This window comes from Mytilus californianus, unplaced genomic scaffold (assembly GCF_021869535.1).
Source record: "Mytilus californianus isolate M0D057914Y unplaced genomic scaffold, xbMytCali1.0.p SCAF_6, whole genome shotgun sequence".
Lineage (NCBI taxonomy): Eukaryota > Metazoa > Mollusca > Bivalvia > Mytilida > Mytilidae > Mytilus > Mytilus californianus.
The window spans coordinates 52,600,193-52,616,527 of NW_026262712.1; the positions used below are offsets into that span (position 1 = coordinate 52,600,193).

General features: G+C 31.9%; 1 protein-coding gene and 1 long non-coding RNA gene across 4 annotated transcripts in view; both read right to left on the minus strand.

The window, feature by feature from the left end:
- Positions 1–16,335, minus strand: part of LOC127706146 (uncharacterized) — a 221,644-nt gene that overhangs the window by 47,593 nt on the left and 157,716 nt on the right. The window lies entirely within an intron of this gene.
- LOC127706133 (fibrinogen C domain-containing protein 1-like) lies at positions 720–14,885 on the minus strand. Of its 3 annotated transcripts, XM_052210580.1 has the most exons (6): positions 14,643–14,881; positions 11,031–11,075; positions 10,621–10,748; positions 9,713–9,809; positions 2,890–3,054; positions 720–1,292 (listed from the first exon to the last, which is right to left on the minus strand). In XM_052210580.1, exons 1-6 carry the CDS (start codon positions 14,782–14,784, stop codon positions 1,039–1,041), a joined length of 831 nt encoding a protein of 276 aa, XP_052066540.1. In that variant the 5' UTR covers positions 14,785–14,881; the 3' UTR covers positions 720–1,038. The 3 variants fall into 3 exon arrangements, with proteins under 3 accessions (XP_052066540.1, XP_052066542.1, XP_052066541.1); XM_052210582.1 differs by lacking the exon at positions 2,890–3,054 and having other exon boundaries at positions 14,643–14,885; XM_052210581.1 differs by lacking the exon at positions 11,031–11,075 and having other exon boundaries at positions 14,643–14,882.

Below are 16,335 nucleotides of genomic sequence, written 5' to 3' on the forward strand. Positions count from 1 at the left end.
TTTTTCTCAGGTTCGTTGGGACAATTATAAATACATATATACGACCAACAAAGTAAAAAAAAAAACGTATTAATGACCCTTTTAGTCTAGCTAAAATGAGCGAGTTGATGTTCCTGGAAAAAATCAAACGCAGTGATGGAGTAATAAGGTGTTATTACAACCCTTTTTAATATACCATTTAGGCAAAATGAAAGATTCACAGCAGAATTTATAAACTTGATAGATTTATATAAATTACCACCGCGAAAATCTGGGTGTAAAAATCAACTATTCTGAATGTCTCCTTTTTTATCACTGTAATAGTGAAAAAAAACTGCCTAGTTTTACAGATCTTATGCACTATAAGATCAAACAGGTGTTTGTAGCTGTCCTTATGTCTATAAATTGATTCAAATTTAAGGATCAAATGACCAGACTAGCATGGCCTCTTAATTAGATTACTATATATGTATACAATTTTGTGTCTATTCTTTCTATTCATTTATGCCCGTATGGTCAGTTGTCTTGATTTCGTTAGCGTTCTAATAGTAAACAATAACATAAACGGGACCTATTTCATTGCACCAGATGCGCATTACGACATTTAATCTCTCTTCAGTGATGCTCGAGGCCAAAACATTTGAAAGTCTAAAAACTAATACCAACGTCGTTGAAGTGCTGATAAAACTAAATAGAACCAAAAGTAAAGCCAAACCCGGAAAAGTAATCAGAGCTATAAATGAGGGAGATACATTCTTTAATTTAAATTATTTCGAAATTTTTTAACAGCAAATTTAAAAAGAACAGTTTTCGTATTTTCATACCAGAACCGAAGTGCTGGCTATTAGGCTTGTACATTGTAATACCCACGGGGACTAACATTCATCAGTTAACAATCTCTCTCTGTGTATTTATAAAATGAAGCTGAAGTCTACTTTAGGAAATTAATCTCAAGTCTTCTTGACTCACTGATGCGTTATGATACAAAAAAGGAAAAATACAACATACTTCTAAACTGAATACTCATTATTTATCTGAAATGTTAATTATGTGTGTATCTTAAATTGACACTCTTCGCATCATCATCAACGAGCCTTTCAAAGAATAGTTGTATCCTTTCCAACTACGCCAGTAAACGCCTTGATGGTATCCTTTCGGTGTCTTCAGGAAATACTGACCATTCAGATTAGATGTTACACAGGTATTGAACCACCATGCTCCGGAGTAATATGTAGCACAGTGACTAGGATTGTTATCGTTATCGCTATCCTTTGTTGAGAAACGTTGGCCATTGTGATGTTCTAAGCTGTTACCTGAAAACACGAATACAACATTAAAAATTGAACTATACTAAAAATGCAATTGGTTCATGGGTAAACATGAAGTTATCATCATTATTGTAAAAATGTGACAACCATTGTCTGTCCCCAGATGTAGTTGTGTTTGAGATCAGGCATATACTGTGGATGTACTGGTAAAAACGGTAACAAAATAGTATATATGAAAAGCAAATGATAGTAAAGAAGAGCGCTGTTGTTTGCTGATCATCGTCTTGTATACGGTTACTAACTTTTTTCTCTCAACTTTGTTTAAGAACATCATCACAGATGTACAATAAATGTTATAAACTTCATATTCAATTCGTTTCATTGCAATGATTCTTTGCATTTTTGTTAATGTCTATGTTGTTGGGTTTTTTTCTGTATTGGTTATAATCCAATTTACTGATGAGTCTTTTGTAGACGAAACGCGCGTCTGGCGTAAATACAAAATTTAATCCTGGTATCTATGATGAGTTTATTTATAAGGTCAGCTATTTTTCTCTGAATAAAATGCATCAGGTCTAATAATGATTAATCAATATTAGCACTTTATCCTGCTTCTCCTTTTAATTAGTTGTTTTTCTGGTAGGCTTCCAATTGACATTTTCAATATATTCTAGCTAAGTAGGCCTGAAAGCAACCCATTCTTGAGGGGGTTTGTATTGCTCAATCTTGATCATGCTGTTATTTCCATTTGATGGTTTGTTTTTATAAAGGTAAATATAGGTATGCGTCAATGAGGCAGCAGCCAAACAGCAAAAATAATCATGACATCTAGAGGTCAAGAAACAGTTGTCAAACAAAGTCAGGTGTTCATACAGTGTACAGAGCTCTGATTCGTCCCTAGTCTATAACAGCTAACAGGCGCACTCAAAAATATGCCATTAAACCAATCTTTCCAAATAAATATGAAAATATGACATATGTCAACTACTATTGAGGTTCCCTACTGTTGTGTTTGGGTACTCAAGTAAATCTCACCCTTTTTAAATATAAAAACAGATGACAAGGATATCCATTTGAAAAAAATACACAACAACATTACTTTTTTTACAAACTGCTAATCTTTCCATTCTGAGGGAAAACGCTTGCATATGATAGGCGAAAATAAAACCGTGTAACACAATCAGACCTGAACACCATTGCATTCCTCAAACTAATAAGAAATAACATCCGGTTATTTTTAGACTTTTCAGTTCAACTGCTATAAAATTTGCCCATAAACAAACATATTCGTTAAAACCATAAATGTTCAATAATTACCGAACATTTACCATGTTTGCAATAATTAGTATATGAAAGAGAAAATAAACTTTGAAGATAAAAATAACATTTTATAAGTTTGTATCAAATTCAGAAGGACAATATGTCAGAATGCAACCAGATAAATGATTAACCTTTTTTTAAAATCCCAGGATATATATGCTACATTTATTATAAACCTTGAAGTGAAAACTTTATCAAGAATTTGACATTCTATTATCAATAAGATTCGTGATTTTTCTTCTTCAGATCGAGTATAAGCCCAATGTACCCATACAACTTAACCAGCTTTAAATATCAAAATGTCATAAAATGAAATCCGTACCTGCAGTGCCATAATATCCATCTGCGGTTAATTTGAACTTCGAACTTTCATCACCAATTCTAAACTCTTTGTATTTTGCAAATGCATTGTTTCCATCGAAATCGAATAAATCGATCCGCATTTCATATTTCCCTCGTGATGTTAAAGAGTGCAAAATTTTGTTGCCTAAAAATAACATAACATAAAATAAGAAGATGGTCTGGATGGGGAACCGTTATTTCTTTATTTTGTTTTACTTTTGTTTTATTTTTCTTTGTCATTAAGAATAACGAATATTCTGTAAAATTCTCATAAACATTTCTTAACTATTAAATTTATCTTTACAGTCCGCCAAAAATTAAGTACCACCTATTTTTATTGCATCGATTTTTTTTTTCATTTAAAAAAATCAGTTAATCCTCGAAAAAGTGAAAATATTCATGTAGCAATTTTGCTAACATTTACCATAAATAAACCGTAGACTTAAGTTTGTTCACGTACGCAGGTTCTATGCATTTGAAATTTGCGTTCATAGAAATAGTGAAAATTACACAAATCAAAAACGGAATATAAGTTTCACTGTGATTTTATTTTTTTACAACAATTAATCACCCAATATCATTAAAAGTCTCTACAAATAATCTATAGGTATGTTCGGCAAATTTAATGTCAATATTTGAGTCAATAGGATGTGTAACACCCTCTCTTCCGGTACAGTTCCATAACACGGAGTCTCATATTCTGTACAAGCCTTCTGAACTTTAGTTGAGCAAATTTATTCCGTTCAGCAACAATTGCGCTTCTTAAATCGCTAAGATTTTGCAAAGGTGGATCTCTGCGATTGAGATTTCTGCCAGTACCATCCCAGACATGTTCGATAGGGTTCATGTCTCTAGACATGGAAGGCCAAAAGATAGTGTCAATTGCTTCTTGCTCTTTGTACTCTTTGTACTCGGTTACAATCTTTGCTCTGTGTGGTCTAGCATTGTCATACATGCACAAGGGTCTTGAAGCAAGTGGAGGATTATCAAAATGAGGGACTACAATGTTTCTAAACACCAAATCCCTGTATGTCTGTCCGTTCATGTTACCCTGCAGAATATGCATACCCTACTTATAACAGTATGAGAAGAAACCCCATACTGTAACACCACCAGCAACGTATGCAGTCTTTGGGCAAATGTTGTTTTGGTCATTAGCAGTTTTATTTCCACGACAAACTCGTATTCTGCCGTCTATTGGTCGTAACAGAAACTGACTCTCATTTGACCTATGAACATTTTGCCAGCTTCTCATGTTCCAGTGTCGATGGTCATTAGCCCTTTGAAACCTGATTATACGGTGCCTGGCTGTTGGGACAGGTCTCTTGACAACACGACGTGCTCTTATGTAGCCTCTATGAAGTCGACGGACCAATGTTCGAACACTAACATGACCACCTTCACGCCAGTGGTGTCTAAGTTGTGGGGCAGGAGTAAATGGGTTGGCTTTAGCACAAGCAATAAGGAGTCTGTCATCACGATCGGTAGTTAAACGGGGTCTTCCGGACCTTGGTCTATCATTTAGAGTGCCTGTGTCAACATGACGTAAAAATCTGACAATGATGGTGTGTTTAACATTGATGGTTACCTATGCAACTAGTCCTCCTACCGGCATTTGACATGTCAATTGCTTGTCAAGGTTCAGTCACATATAACTTACCCCTTGCCATATTTCACAGTGACTTGGTGAAGGTCAAATTTCACCTATACGCGGGACAGTAGGAAGATGATTTAAAGGCATCGAAACAGTGTATTCGAAAAAGTGCAGATGACCTTTAATAAAAAATTGCTTGGCGTGTTTATCGGAGTTTATTTGTTTTGGTCGTAATGAATTTTCTTAGTGTATGTTATAGGCAATTCATAACACCAAACATAAATATTTTTTTCGCAATAGTTAAAAAAATATTTCCAGTTATATTTAGGTGGTGCTTAACTTTTGGCGGACTGTATATAATAACATGATTTCTTAATTCTGTACATTCTTAATTTCTGTAATAAATATCATATTGCCTAATTCTTTTATTTTTACATTTATTCTTCATTATTTTGCACCCCATTTTTCATTATTCTTTATTTGTTTTTTGCTGAATTTTCTCTATTCGTTAATTTTTTTTAGCCATTGTTTTTCATTCTGTAAACCCCTTCCAGACCCTCTTGTATACTGTCTTGTCAATGAGAAAACCATCAAACACTTGGTAAGGGTCGTGAGTCTTAATCGCATTTCTTGATTAATCTTCATCAGGAACGCCCAAATCTAAACATTTTAGATTTAGGGGTGTATAAGTATTTAAACAATCAGCAATCAGCAAACACCATACAGTATAAAAAGCAAAACATTAAGACACCGACACGAAAAAATTTAAAATAACTTAAACGAGAAACTCTACGGCCTTATTTATGCTAAATCAATAAACGACAACACATACGACAGACAGCAACCAAGATACTGACTTGGTACATGCATATACAGAATGTGTCGGAGTTAGACAAGTTTGCGAAATAAACTAACAAAAAGACAAAAACGGTACTCGAAATTATTAAAAAAAAAAAAAAAAAAAAAACTGTTTATCAGCCTTTGCTTTCGTTAATCACGATGGCATTCTTTTATTACTTCGAACAGAAGAGATAAAATAAATACCTTGGATTGAAATTATCAAATGTGTACATTTGTATAAATATACAATAACCTTCTATTATTATAAATTGTACCGGAAAATAAATTGTTTTACCGCATTTGATGAAACTGGTAGACATGCGAATATAAAAAAGGAGATGTGGTATGATTGCCAATGAGACAACTACCCACCAAAATTCCAATGAAGTGGATGTAAGCAACTATAGGCAACCGTAAGGCCTTCAACAATGAGAAAAACCCATAACCGTATGGTCGGCTATAAAAGGCCCCGACATGAAAAATATGAAACAATTCAACTGAGAAAACTAACGGCCTACTTCATAACAAAACAATTTACGAAAAACAAACTATTAAAAATTTGGATGTGCTATTCCGTTTGAAATAAGTTTTTTACAAGTACAGCCAAACTTGCAGACCAAATCTTTGTATCTATGAAAGAATTTATATTCTTTCAAGTAATAGTAATCAAGTAATTTGTGGTAACGAAATCCCTGACTAAATAATTTACTAGTAATACAAAGATGACGCTCATTAGAATCCAAAAACGTCACTACAGACACGAGCATAGCGAACGAGTTTGGATATATAAACACCGTAAGACGGTGTCAAAGGAACATCACCGTCCAAAAAGGGAAAATTAACAATTGGAAAAAAAATCATTTCTTTTGTCGTAATTTTTGGGTACAGTTTCTGGCGTAATACTGAAATATCTAAATCTAGGAAAGGACAGTTATTGCTGTTGATATTAGATTTATTTGAAGTAAGTTCCTATAGGTAAATTTCAGCAGTATAATTAGAGAATTCTTGATTATTTAACGAAGAATTATCATCAGATAACGGTAAGTGTTGTTGAATTTATCAATTAAATGGAATTTAGACGGTTCTTTACTGAGTTTAGCCATAAACTCTGATTCATAACAGTAAAGGAACAAGTCTGCTATTAAAGGGACACAATTGGTGCCCATAGGAATACTGTCGATAAACTTTATTGCCGAAACGTAAATAAATGTTGTCAAGGAGAAAATTTAGTGCTTTAATCATCTCATCACACCTCCAGTAAGTATATCTAGCATATTTACCTTTCTCATTAGAGAAAAAGGTTTTGTATGAGTTGAAGCAAATAAATTTGCAACCAGATTTATAAAACGACCATTTGATTAGATAGGGAAATGTTTGTTTGATAAGATTGTGTAGAGGTGTGGTATAAAAAGTGGAAAAGTCAAAACTGTCAACCGAATCAAAAGGACCATCAGAAGCACGTAATTCATCTGAAACATCCAAAGAATTGTTTACACTAAAAAAATGGTTAATTCCACTGTTTTCATATGTTTTATTATAAAAATTAACGATACGTTTTTTGATAGTAGTTAAGGAACTCGTTAAAAGCACAGAAAGATAAGTAGTAGAACACTTACTAGAGGCCAAGATGAAACGATATTTTACGGGTTTTTGATGTAGTTTAGGTAACCAATACATAGTGGGGACCTTCAAATGTTCAGAGGAGGTCTTTAGCTGAGCTGTGGTAGTGACATGATTATTTACTATATGACTCTCTGTAGAGCGTACGGCCTTGAATATATAATTTCATTCTTAAGGACTTCCGTGTAGTATTTACGTCATACTGCCACCACATTGTTGGCTGCTTTGTCGGCCGGTACGAATACAAAACGCTTTGATAGTGTTTGAATTTTGTTTTTAATCCTAGAAATGGGCGTATTAATTACTCTTTTATTTATTTCTAAATTATTTTCGAAATGAGATATGCGAATATCAACAATATTCATACATTTATCTAACTAGGAATCAAGTATAGGTGATCGATAATTTATTTCTAGATTGGTATCAAGAAATGATTTTAAAATACGTCCGACCCACAATCAACTAATGGATTTGGCGTTGTAAAAACATTACAAAACAGTATCCAAAAATGTTCATAACAACTGACGTACATGTCCATTGTTCCAACCTTGTCAGAAGTTGCTATCCGGCATCTTTAATTTTAAATTTGATTTTTAAAATCGGTTGCAATATAAAATTACAGAAATGTGGTATGATTGCCAATGACACAACTATCCACCAAAGTTTAAATGATGTGGATGTAAACAATTATACTTGATATAGGCAACCGTACGGCCTTCAACAATAAGAAAAACTCATACCGTATAATCGGCTATAAAAGGCCGCGACATAAAAAAAAATATGAAATTATTCAATTGAGAAAGTAACGGCTTAATTTTTACCAAAACAATTTAGGAAAAACAAGTATGACAGACAGGAACCAACGACAACCTCTGAACTACAGGCTACTGACTTGGGAAAGGCACAGGGATGTGGCGGGGTTAAACGTTCTTGAGAGCGCGCAACCCTACCCCTAACCTGGGACAGTGATGTTACAGCACAACATAAGAACAAACTTTAAAAATCAGTTGAAAAGGACTTAACTCATCAGATCGGTACAAAGCAGAAAAACATCTAACAAAAACACAGGCCAAACGTGGCAGAGTACTTATACATCCCTTACAGAAAAAAGACAGATCTGAGAGTATTCGAAGTTACTGACAGATTGTTCAACGCCAATAACAACTAATACAAAAATCATGTATCTAATACTACAATATCAATCAGTACACATCCAACATCCAATTGGTTTAATGTAAAGACGTCATTAACAGTCTGAGAAAACATGAACTTGTGCAATGCCAAAATATTGGGATCGACAGATTGTAGTACCGTGAAAGTGCATATGTGTATAACAATAATACTAAGTATGGTTTTAATTTACTGATAGGAAAATCAATATTTATACCAATAAAAACAATATTCAAAGATATTATTACAGTGTTGAATTGGTAATCTTTTAGAATAAGTTTATTTAAAGGATTGATAAGTTTACCCGAATCGTTTCTAAATTTCATCTTTTAGTTTCTTATATTGTTTGAACAATACACCTTAACTCTACCAATTGCGGTAAATAATATCGCACTCGTTCATAAAGTAACAAACTGCAGGACGACATGTCACCCCCTACTTTGACACACATTATTCTGGGTCCGAGTAAATATTTGCTCTTACTCCTTTATGCAGCGTACATAACGAAGAAGTAACAAATGCCAATTTTAAACTGTTGCCTTTATTTATACCATTTGATTTAACCTTGTCGGAAATAAGATCCACTCCTCTCGCACTCGAAGTAAGCACACAAGTACGAGACGTTTATTTACGATTCTCATCAAAAATGAACATAGTTCAAGCCATTTCATGCTTAAAATTATACAGATATCATTGTGAAATTTTTTAGTTTTATAAAAATTGATAATTACCACGTGGATCACTGTTTACATATTACTCGGAAGAAATTATTCCGGGTATTCTTTATTTTGATTGGTAAACATGTTACCTGGATATAGGACGCTCATATACATTTCTTTGTTTCGGGATTCGCGGCACATTTGAAATTTATTGTTGAAATTATTTCCCCTCCCACCCGCCTCTTACAACTGTGTTAGTTATTTTTTTTATGTATTTATTTTAAAAAATGGTGCTTATTTAACTGGCTAGCTCAAATATGTATTCGATCTGTTTGGCTTATTATATTTATTTATTTCTAATGACTTGTCGCTAATTTGCTTACTAACAATTTTGATGTGACTGTCAGTTTACAGTTAGATTCTTTATCCTGTGCTGTGAAATATATTTGTATGTCTTTTTTATATATTGTGCCGTAATAAAATTGAGTAACTTTGATTTCTTTTGTGAGAAGCCTAGTAATTCGGAAATCATTTTCAATTTTTGAGACTATGAATATCTATTCTTAACTTCTAATTTTGAATAAATGACGTCAATAAACATCATTTTCGATGCTTGTTATGATTGTTGAAGACTATTATTAATCCGATGTGTTAATTCACTTTAAAGGCTATTATCTTGAATCCTATCTAATTAACGAAAGTCTGTCATTAAATTCCGTATGTTTATCACTGTTTTCGATCTAGAGCTTAAAAAGGTTAGATTCCAAGGGATATTATCGTAGTTGTTTAAGTTTAGGTGTATTATTCAAACAATACAAAGAAACTGAAAAATAAACTGATTTGAAAAAAAAGACATATGTTTATACTGAGATGATGATTATGAAAATGGTTCAATATAGTGTAATCATGTGCATACTAACCAAGCCAAAATTCATGCTTTGGGTTTCCGAATCCGGATTTGTAGTCATTCCATCCACGGTAAAAATCAGTATAGCCATTTTCTCGTCTTTGAAAAACCTGTAAACATATTCAGACAATACAATGAGAAGTGCAAGACAAATAATTTCGAAGAGGTTCAGAAACTTAACGTTATGGGTTTTAAAGATAGAATGTGTGAACACTCCTAACCTGGCATGTTCTATGAAATGTTGCAAAAAAAAAATTTCCTCGTGCGAAACGTTCACATATAGGAATTAAATAACTGGTGTCGCTCAATCTTCACTTATATATGCAGTATTTTGTGTACTGTTAAAGATGATATTTTATCCATGTTTGTTTTCGGTCATGTATCTGTTTTTCGTCGACTTGTTGTTTTTTTCCTTAGTAAATTTATCTTTTCTCTCTTTTTTGTATACAAAGATAGTTTCAAGAAGCCATGCAAAATATCATCATCGCTCCTCTATGTGTGCAGTATATTGAAATAAAATGTGTTTTATTGTGAACATTAATCAATTTCAGGTAAATCAAGGCGGATACATTATACATTTTTCTAGAAGTATTAATACGTTCTTCTTTGTTTGACAAAAAAAAAGAAGAAATAATAAAATGAAGAAACTAGTAAGTTAGGATTTTCATAGACTACGAAGACCATCTGAATATAATAATCTTCGCTAATCAACATGATACATACATGTGCAATATAGACTTGAAGGACTAGTGTTCTTGAAATATCGAATATTAAATGGTACATGTATGTTTATTTCAAATTTACTTATAGAGAAGGAATTTGAAAATTACATGTTAGGAACTACCCAACTCATTATAGTTCTTTATTCTAATATTAAAATATGTGTTTTAAAATAAGTTTTATTTATGAAAAGTAACTTACCGTCCAGTGTCCCTCGTCTAAATTCATTTCACAATAAACATCAATTCCTTTTGTATGCTTTGGAAACACCTTATATACTCCACTTGGACATTTGCCAGGAATTTCATTACAGTCAATAGGTCTTCCTTCTTAAATAAGATCAAAACTACTGATTCTGAATTATTCTGGATTTTTAAGCGCACTATATTTATCCATATCAACAGATGTACATCTATACACTTTAAAGATTGATAGCAAAATATTACCTTACATTTTGAATTGAAACTTAACGTAATCACAGTGTAAAACAATTAAATGATTTTTAAAAATCATATTCCATCTGTTCTATAGTGGAACTATTTTTTTTTTAGAATTAACACTAGACATTTAATGAGAACAATATTTTGATTTATAGCTAATAAATTTGGTACCTTGGCATTTCGACGGCCTTTTGAAATTATCCTTTGCGCAAATGCCTAAAATTAAAGAAATAACAACATTTAGTTGATCTTTATTTTATGTTACCTTTATCTACATTATGAACGTCTGGATTGGATTCCCAAATAGAGAATAATTGGCCAAAAAAAAAAAAAAAAAAAAAAAAACCAAACAAACAGCAAAAGAAAAACAAAGAATAGTCAAACATGTGCTAAATAAATAAATAATAGAGAATAATAGGGTTTTTTTATATAATGAAAATAAAATAATGGGGGTTCTTAAATATAACAAATAAAGAATAATGGATAAAAAAAGACAAAAAAGCCTATACAATTAAAACCTATCTAACGAAAATAGCTTGTGTTCAATTGTTTAATATTTTCTAATGTCAGACACCAAACCTGCTAAGTCAAAGTTTAGCTTTTGTTTTTAATGTTGAAATTTTTATTACAATATTTTAAACCTTTAATGTATAAATTTATTTCCTAAATATTACTTACAAGATTCTTCAGTAGTTTCATTAACCAATTTAAAAATTAAGGATGAAAATGTGGAAATTGTTTTCGGTTCATTCGTATGAAAGACTTGTTATGCAAGACTTGTCACTGTCAATTAAAAAGATGCTCCCCCTAACGATTTTTCAAGTACGTTATGTTTACGATCATCCTTATTTGTTGGTATAATAGCAGAGTATTCATAATTTTGAAATTGCGTATATTATCTAAGAAACTGAATTAGCTTGTCTATCTAGTACAAAGCAGGGTACATTTCTATTGCAAACATGTAATCTCCTGACCATGCACGCTATTTAAGGGAAAGAATTAAGTATTACAGTATAGAAATAAGGAGATGTGGTATGATAGCCAATGAGACAACTATCCACTAGAGTTTAAATGCAGTGAATGTAAGCAAGTATAGGCCATCGTACGGTCTTCGACAATGAGAAAAACCATACAGGCATGTTTTACCCCGCCACATTCTTCAAATACCTATCTTTAAGTAATTATTAAACTAACAAAAAGTGCACACGCTGAAAAGTGTCGCCTGCTGAACTGATCATGATTGAACCTATGTTGAAAATCTATGAGAGAAAGATATATAGACGAGTGACATGTTTTTAAAAAAAAACTCCTTAGTTAAGGAGTTTAATACACCAATCTAATACACATCTGTAGTTGTTAAAGGCAAATAAACACGCCAGACAGACACGTAAACCGCACAGACATTTGATAACCAAATATTGTCAAATGAAAACTTTAAGTTGACTAATAAAACATTGAAATAAGGTATCGTTAAGATGAACTCTGTCAGATAGCCATGTAAACCTTATAATCATTCCATGCTTCAAATATAGTTGACCTATTTCTTAAATTCTCGGACAATAACACGAAAAAATTGACCAATTAACCAAGAAAATAAGGTCAATGCCAGATCAAACCTGCCAGACAGACGTGTACATTTTACAATCCTTCCTTACACTTAATATAGTTGACCTTCTACTTGTAGAATCTGATTATGAGATATAGACTAACACTTGACCACGAAAACTAAACCCTGATCACTGGTCCATGAAATAAAGTCGAGGCCAAATGAACCGTAACAAAAGGACATGATACCTTGCAAAAGAGGGCCGAAAGATACCAGAGGGACATTCAAACTCATAATTCGAAAATAATCTGACCACGCCATTGCTAAAAAAAGAAAAAGAAAAACATACAAACAATAATACACAAAACGTATCATAGAATCCCATTAACCAAATGTAGTTATCATATTACTCATTATAACTGAACCTTCACATGACAAAAAACTATACAGTTCAGGGTCAAATTATTTCCCTTGAAAGATGATGTGTAAATGTTACCTCACTTAAATATCAATTATCATTGAAAAACCATTTATGTTTTATCTTAAACTTAAACTTTAGCAATTGATTGTTTTTAACACAGGAAATAGAACACCACTGTCTTGCTTCCATGACTTAATCAAAAGGAAAGCAAATTAAAGTGCTTGTGAGCACTGAGTGGTAAAGATTGCGGGAACTAAAAATTAAATATTACATTGTATTTACCATTAAAAGGCAATGCTAGGAATTGGAGATATAATGTTTTAAGTAAGTTAAACTACAATCTGGACAAATACAAATTATATTATTTCTCAAACAAGGCCATCATATATAGATTTTTAGAACATTTACCCGATTCTAGAATATCTGAATGTATGTATCATTGATAAATTTATTGAAATAGTTATGCATAGGATGTATAGAATCATGTGTTCAATGAACCATGTTCCGTTTATCTCAAAAGTAGTGCTAAAGTTTGCAGAAGTGATTACTATCAACCCAGCCACACTAGGGTTTTTGATTGCATAATTGCAATATTTACCAAATAAATCATTCAAACAAGAGTGACATCAACTGACAGTTATAGTTTGCATGAGTCCTACACGGTTCGATAAGCCAGGTGGAGTTTAGTGCAATGACATAACATTTTCTAGTTTTTTTTAAATAAACAAGTAAAGTATCATATGAATATATTCAGTGATATCAATAAAAAATAAAGATAGACCATTAATGCAAATTTTTTTTCTATGTCATGCAATATAAAATTTGATTATATATGTTACTTATACGTTAAAATGCCAGTTTTTTTTATATTTTAATATGAGGCACCTGAGGGTGACACTATATTCTAACAGATGACTTAGCAGGTGACAACTTTTTATTTCTAATGTTTGTACCCCTTAGTACTACATTTGTTCTAACATGATTAACCCTTAAAAACTGGCAAAACAAAAATCGACAATTTAAAAGACAATATCAGTACAATAATAATTATGCTTTTTATGTATCATTTTTTCATTTTTAGTAGTTATATTCCATTTGTCCAAACTTTTTGAGTTCTATATTTTAATTAATACGCCACGTGTAAGTTCAAATTGAACGGACTTCATTTACAGTGGCGTGATCCTAAAAAATTATCAAACAGGGTTATGAGGAGAACGACTGATTTCAGCAGAACAAACATTTCACGGTCACCATTCACAAATTGATCGACCAAAAACAATCGGACTATATCTCACCTTATGAGAGACATGTGGTCCTTGTCTTAAACCGGAAAAGACGTCTGATTGGTGAATTTACTCACTGCGCCTTTTTCACAATCATGATATTTTGAACGAGTATGGACACCCATGCTTGGTTACGCTCACGGTCTGGCTCCTTTTGAGGTTCCTGCGATTCCCCAATTTATTTTTATTTTGTTTTGTTTACGGATAAAAAATAAAATAACAAAAATACCGAACTCCGAGGAAAATTCAAAACGGTAAGATCTTTGAGTTATGTTCATCAGTATATACGTATACTGATTTGACTTTTATTCAACAACAAGATTCCAAATGGAGATAGAAGAGACCGAATAATTATTGTCAAGGTTAAATATTCTGACTATTTAGGTTGATCTTTTTTTGTGAGCATTTGAGTCTCCTCCCTCCAATAAGAATTTGTCTTCATTTACAACTGAGGTACAACTATTTGAAGATAGCTCTGGCAATTTGTGCACTATCAAAATACCATTGTTGTAAGAATATACATATGTACATACCGTTTGGAAGTCGGCTGAGTATTTCTTGCAGGTTTTCAGTGTTATCATCTAACTTTGATTCTAGTTTTTGTAACATTCGTAAATAATCTCCTTTTGTAATCGAAAAGAAACTAAGAAAAAGGCAACCAAGCAAAATTTGCATTTTCTTTATGTTTGTTTCTTACAAAATTTAACACTTTCTGTGATATTGTTTTAAACGTTATTTTCGAAAAGAGAAATGATCACGCAACTATGTCATTAGATGTCGTGTCATTAAAACAGGAGATAGTTTGCTAGTTTATATATTATTTTAAACAACTCAAATATCAATATAAGGAAACTATCGATTTTGTCAGAAATGAAAACAAGACATGTTTGCAGTCAGTCAGTCAATGAAAATTTAAAGAAGTTGTAAAATGTACTGGCCGGATCTAAGTAATGTCTTCTGATTTTTTATTTCTTTGTAGTTGATTGGAGTATATAGACCTTGAACGATATAATTAAAAAGAGAAATTGTTCATTATTTGAAATTAATTAATTATTCCAGCAATATCTAAGTAAAACTCGTTTTCCTACTCAAGGATATCATACATAATTTACAAAAGATAAGTTTATCATTCCGAGTGCATGCATTTGCCAGATCACATGATGTATTGTCACATGTGCAATGAAAGGCATAGCATGCTTTAACTAAGAAGGAGGTATGATGTAGCCTAAAATGTGGTCCCTTCGTTTAAAAAATTAAAAAGCATAATCCCCTAAAAGTAACAGTAAAAAGAGAAAAAGATACCAAGGATTCAATAAAAATCCTAAAGGAAATCAATAGACTACACCATAGTATGAACAAAATACTAAAGTAAAACAATAGACTACACAATAGTATGAACAAAATACTAAAGTAAAACAACAGACTACACCATAGTATGAACAAAATCCTAAAATAAAACAACAGACTACACAATAGTATAAACAAAATTCTTAAACGAAACAACAGACAACACCATAGTATGAACAAAATCCTAAAGTAAAACAACAGACTACACCATAATATGAACAAAATCCTAAAGTAAAACAACAGACTACACAATAGTATAAACAAAATTCTCAAATGAAACAACAGACAACACAATAGTATGAAAAAGAATCCTAAAAAAAATAACACACTACACAATAGTATTAACAAAATCCTTAAGTAACAGACTGCTCAGTAGTATGAACAAAAATCCTTAAGTAAAACAACAGACTTCACAATAGTATGAACAAAATCCTAACCTAAAGTAAAACAACATACTACACCATAATATAAACAAAAAGATGAAAACACATGCATTCAATTTCGGAATACTTAAATATAACAAAATATCCATACATTTATTTAATCATTTTGTATTGAAATATTATTAAACGCATATTTTATAAGTTATGGATAATAGTATATAATGCAAATTTCATCAGCGAAAAACATTCTTGAAATTATCTGAGCTGAATTATTAATAAAAATTCATAATAGGATAAAAACTCTTGTAGTCCAGCGGTTATAAGCATAATTGATCACTTTATGGTAAAAACATTAAATTTGGCATAGTGAAAGATTAAGAGTATAAACAAAATTTAGATATGGAGCAACGAAAAAAGATTCAATATGGCCGCCAAAATAAAGATGGACGACATAAGGTACTGGGAATACAACATCATACACTTGATAAAGTGTACG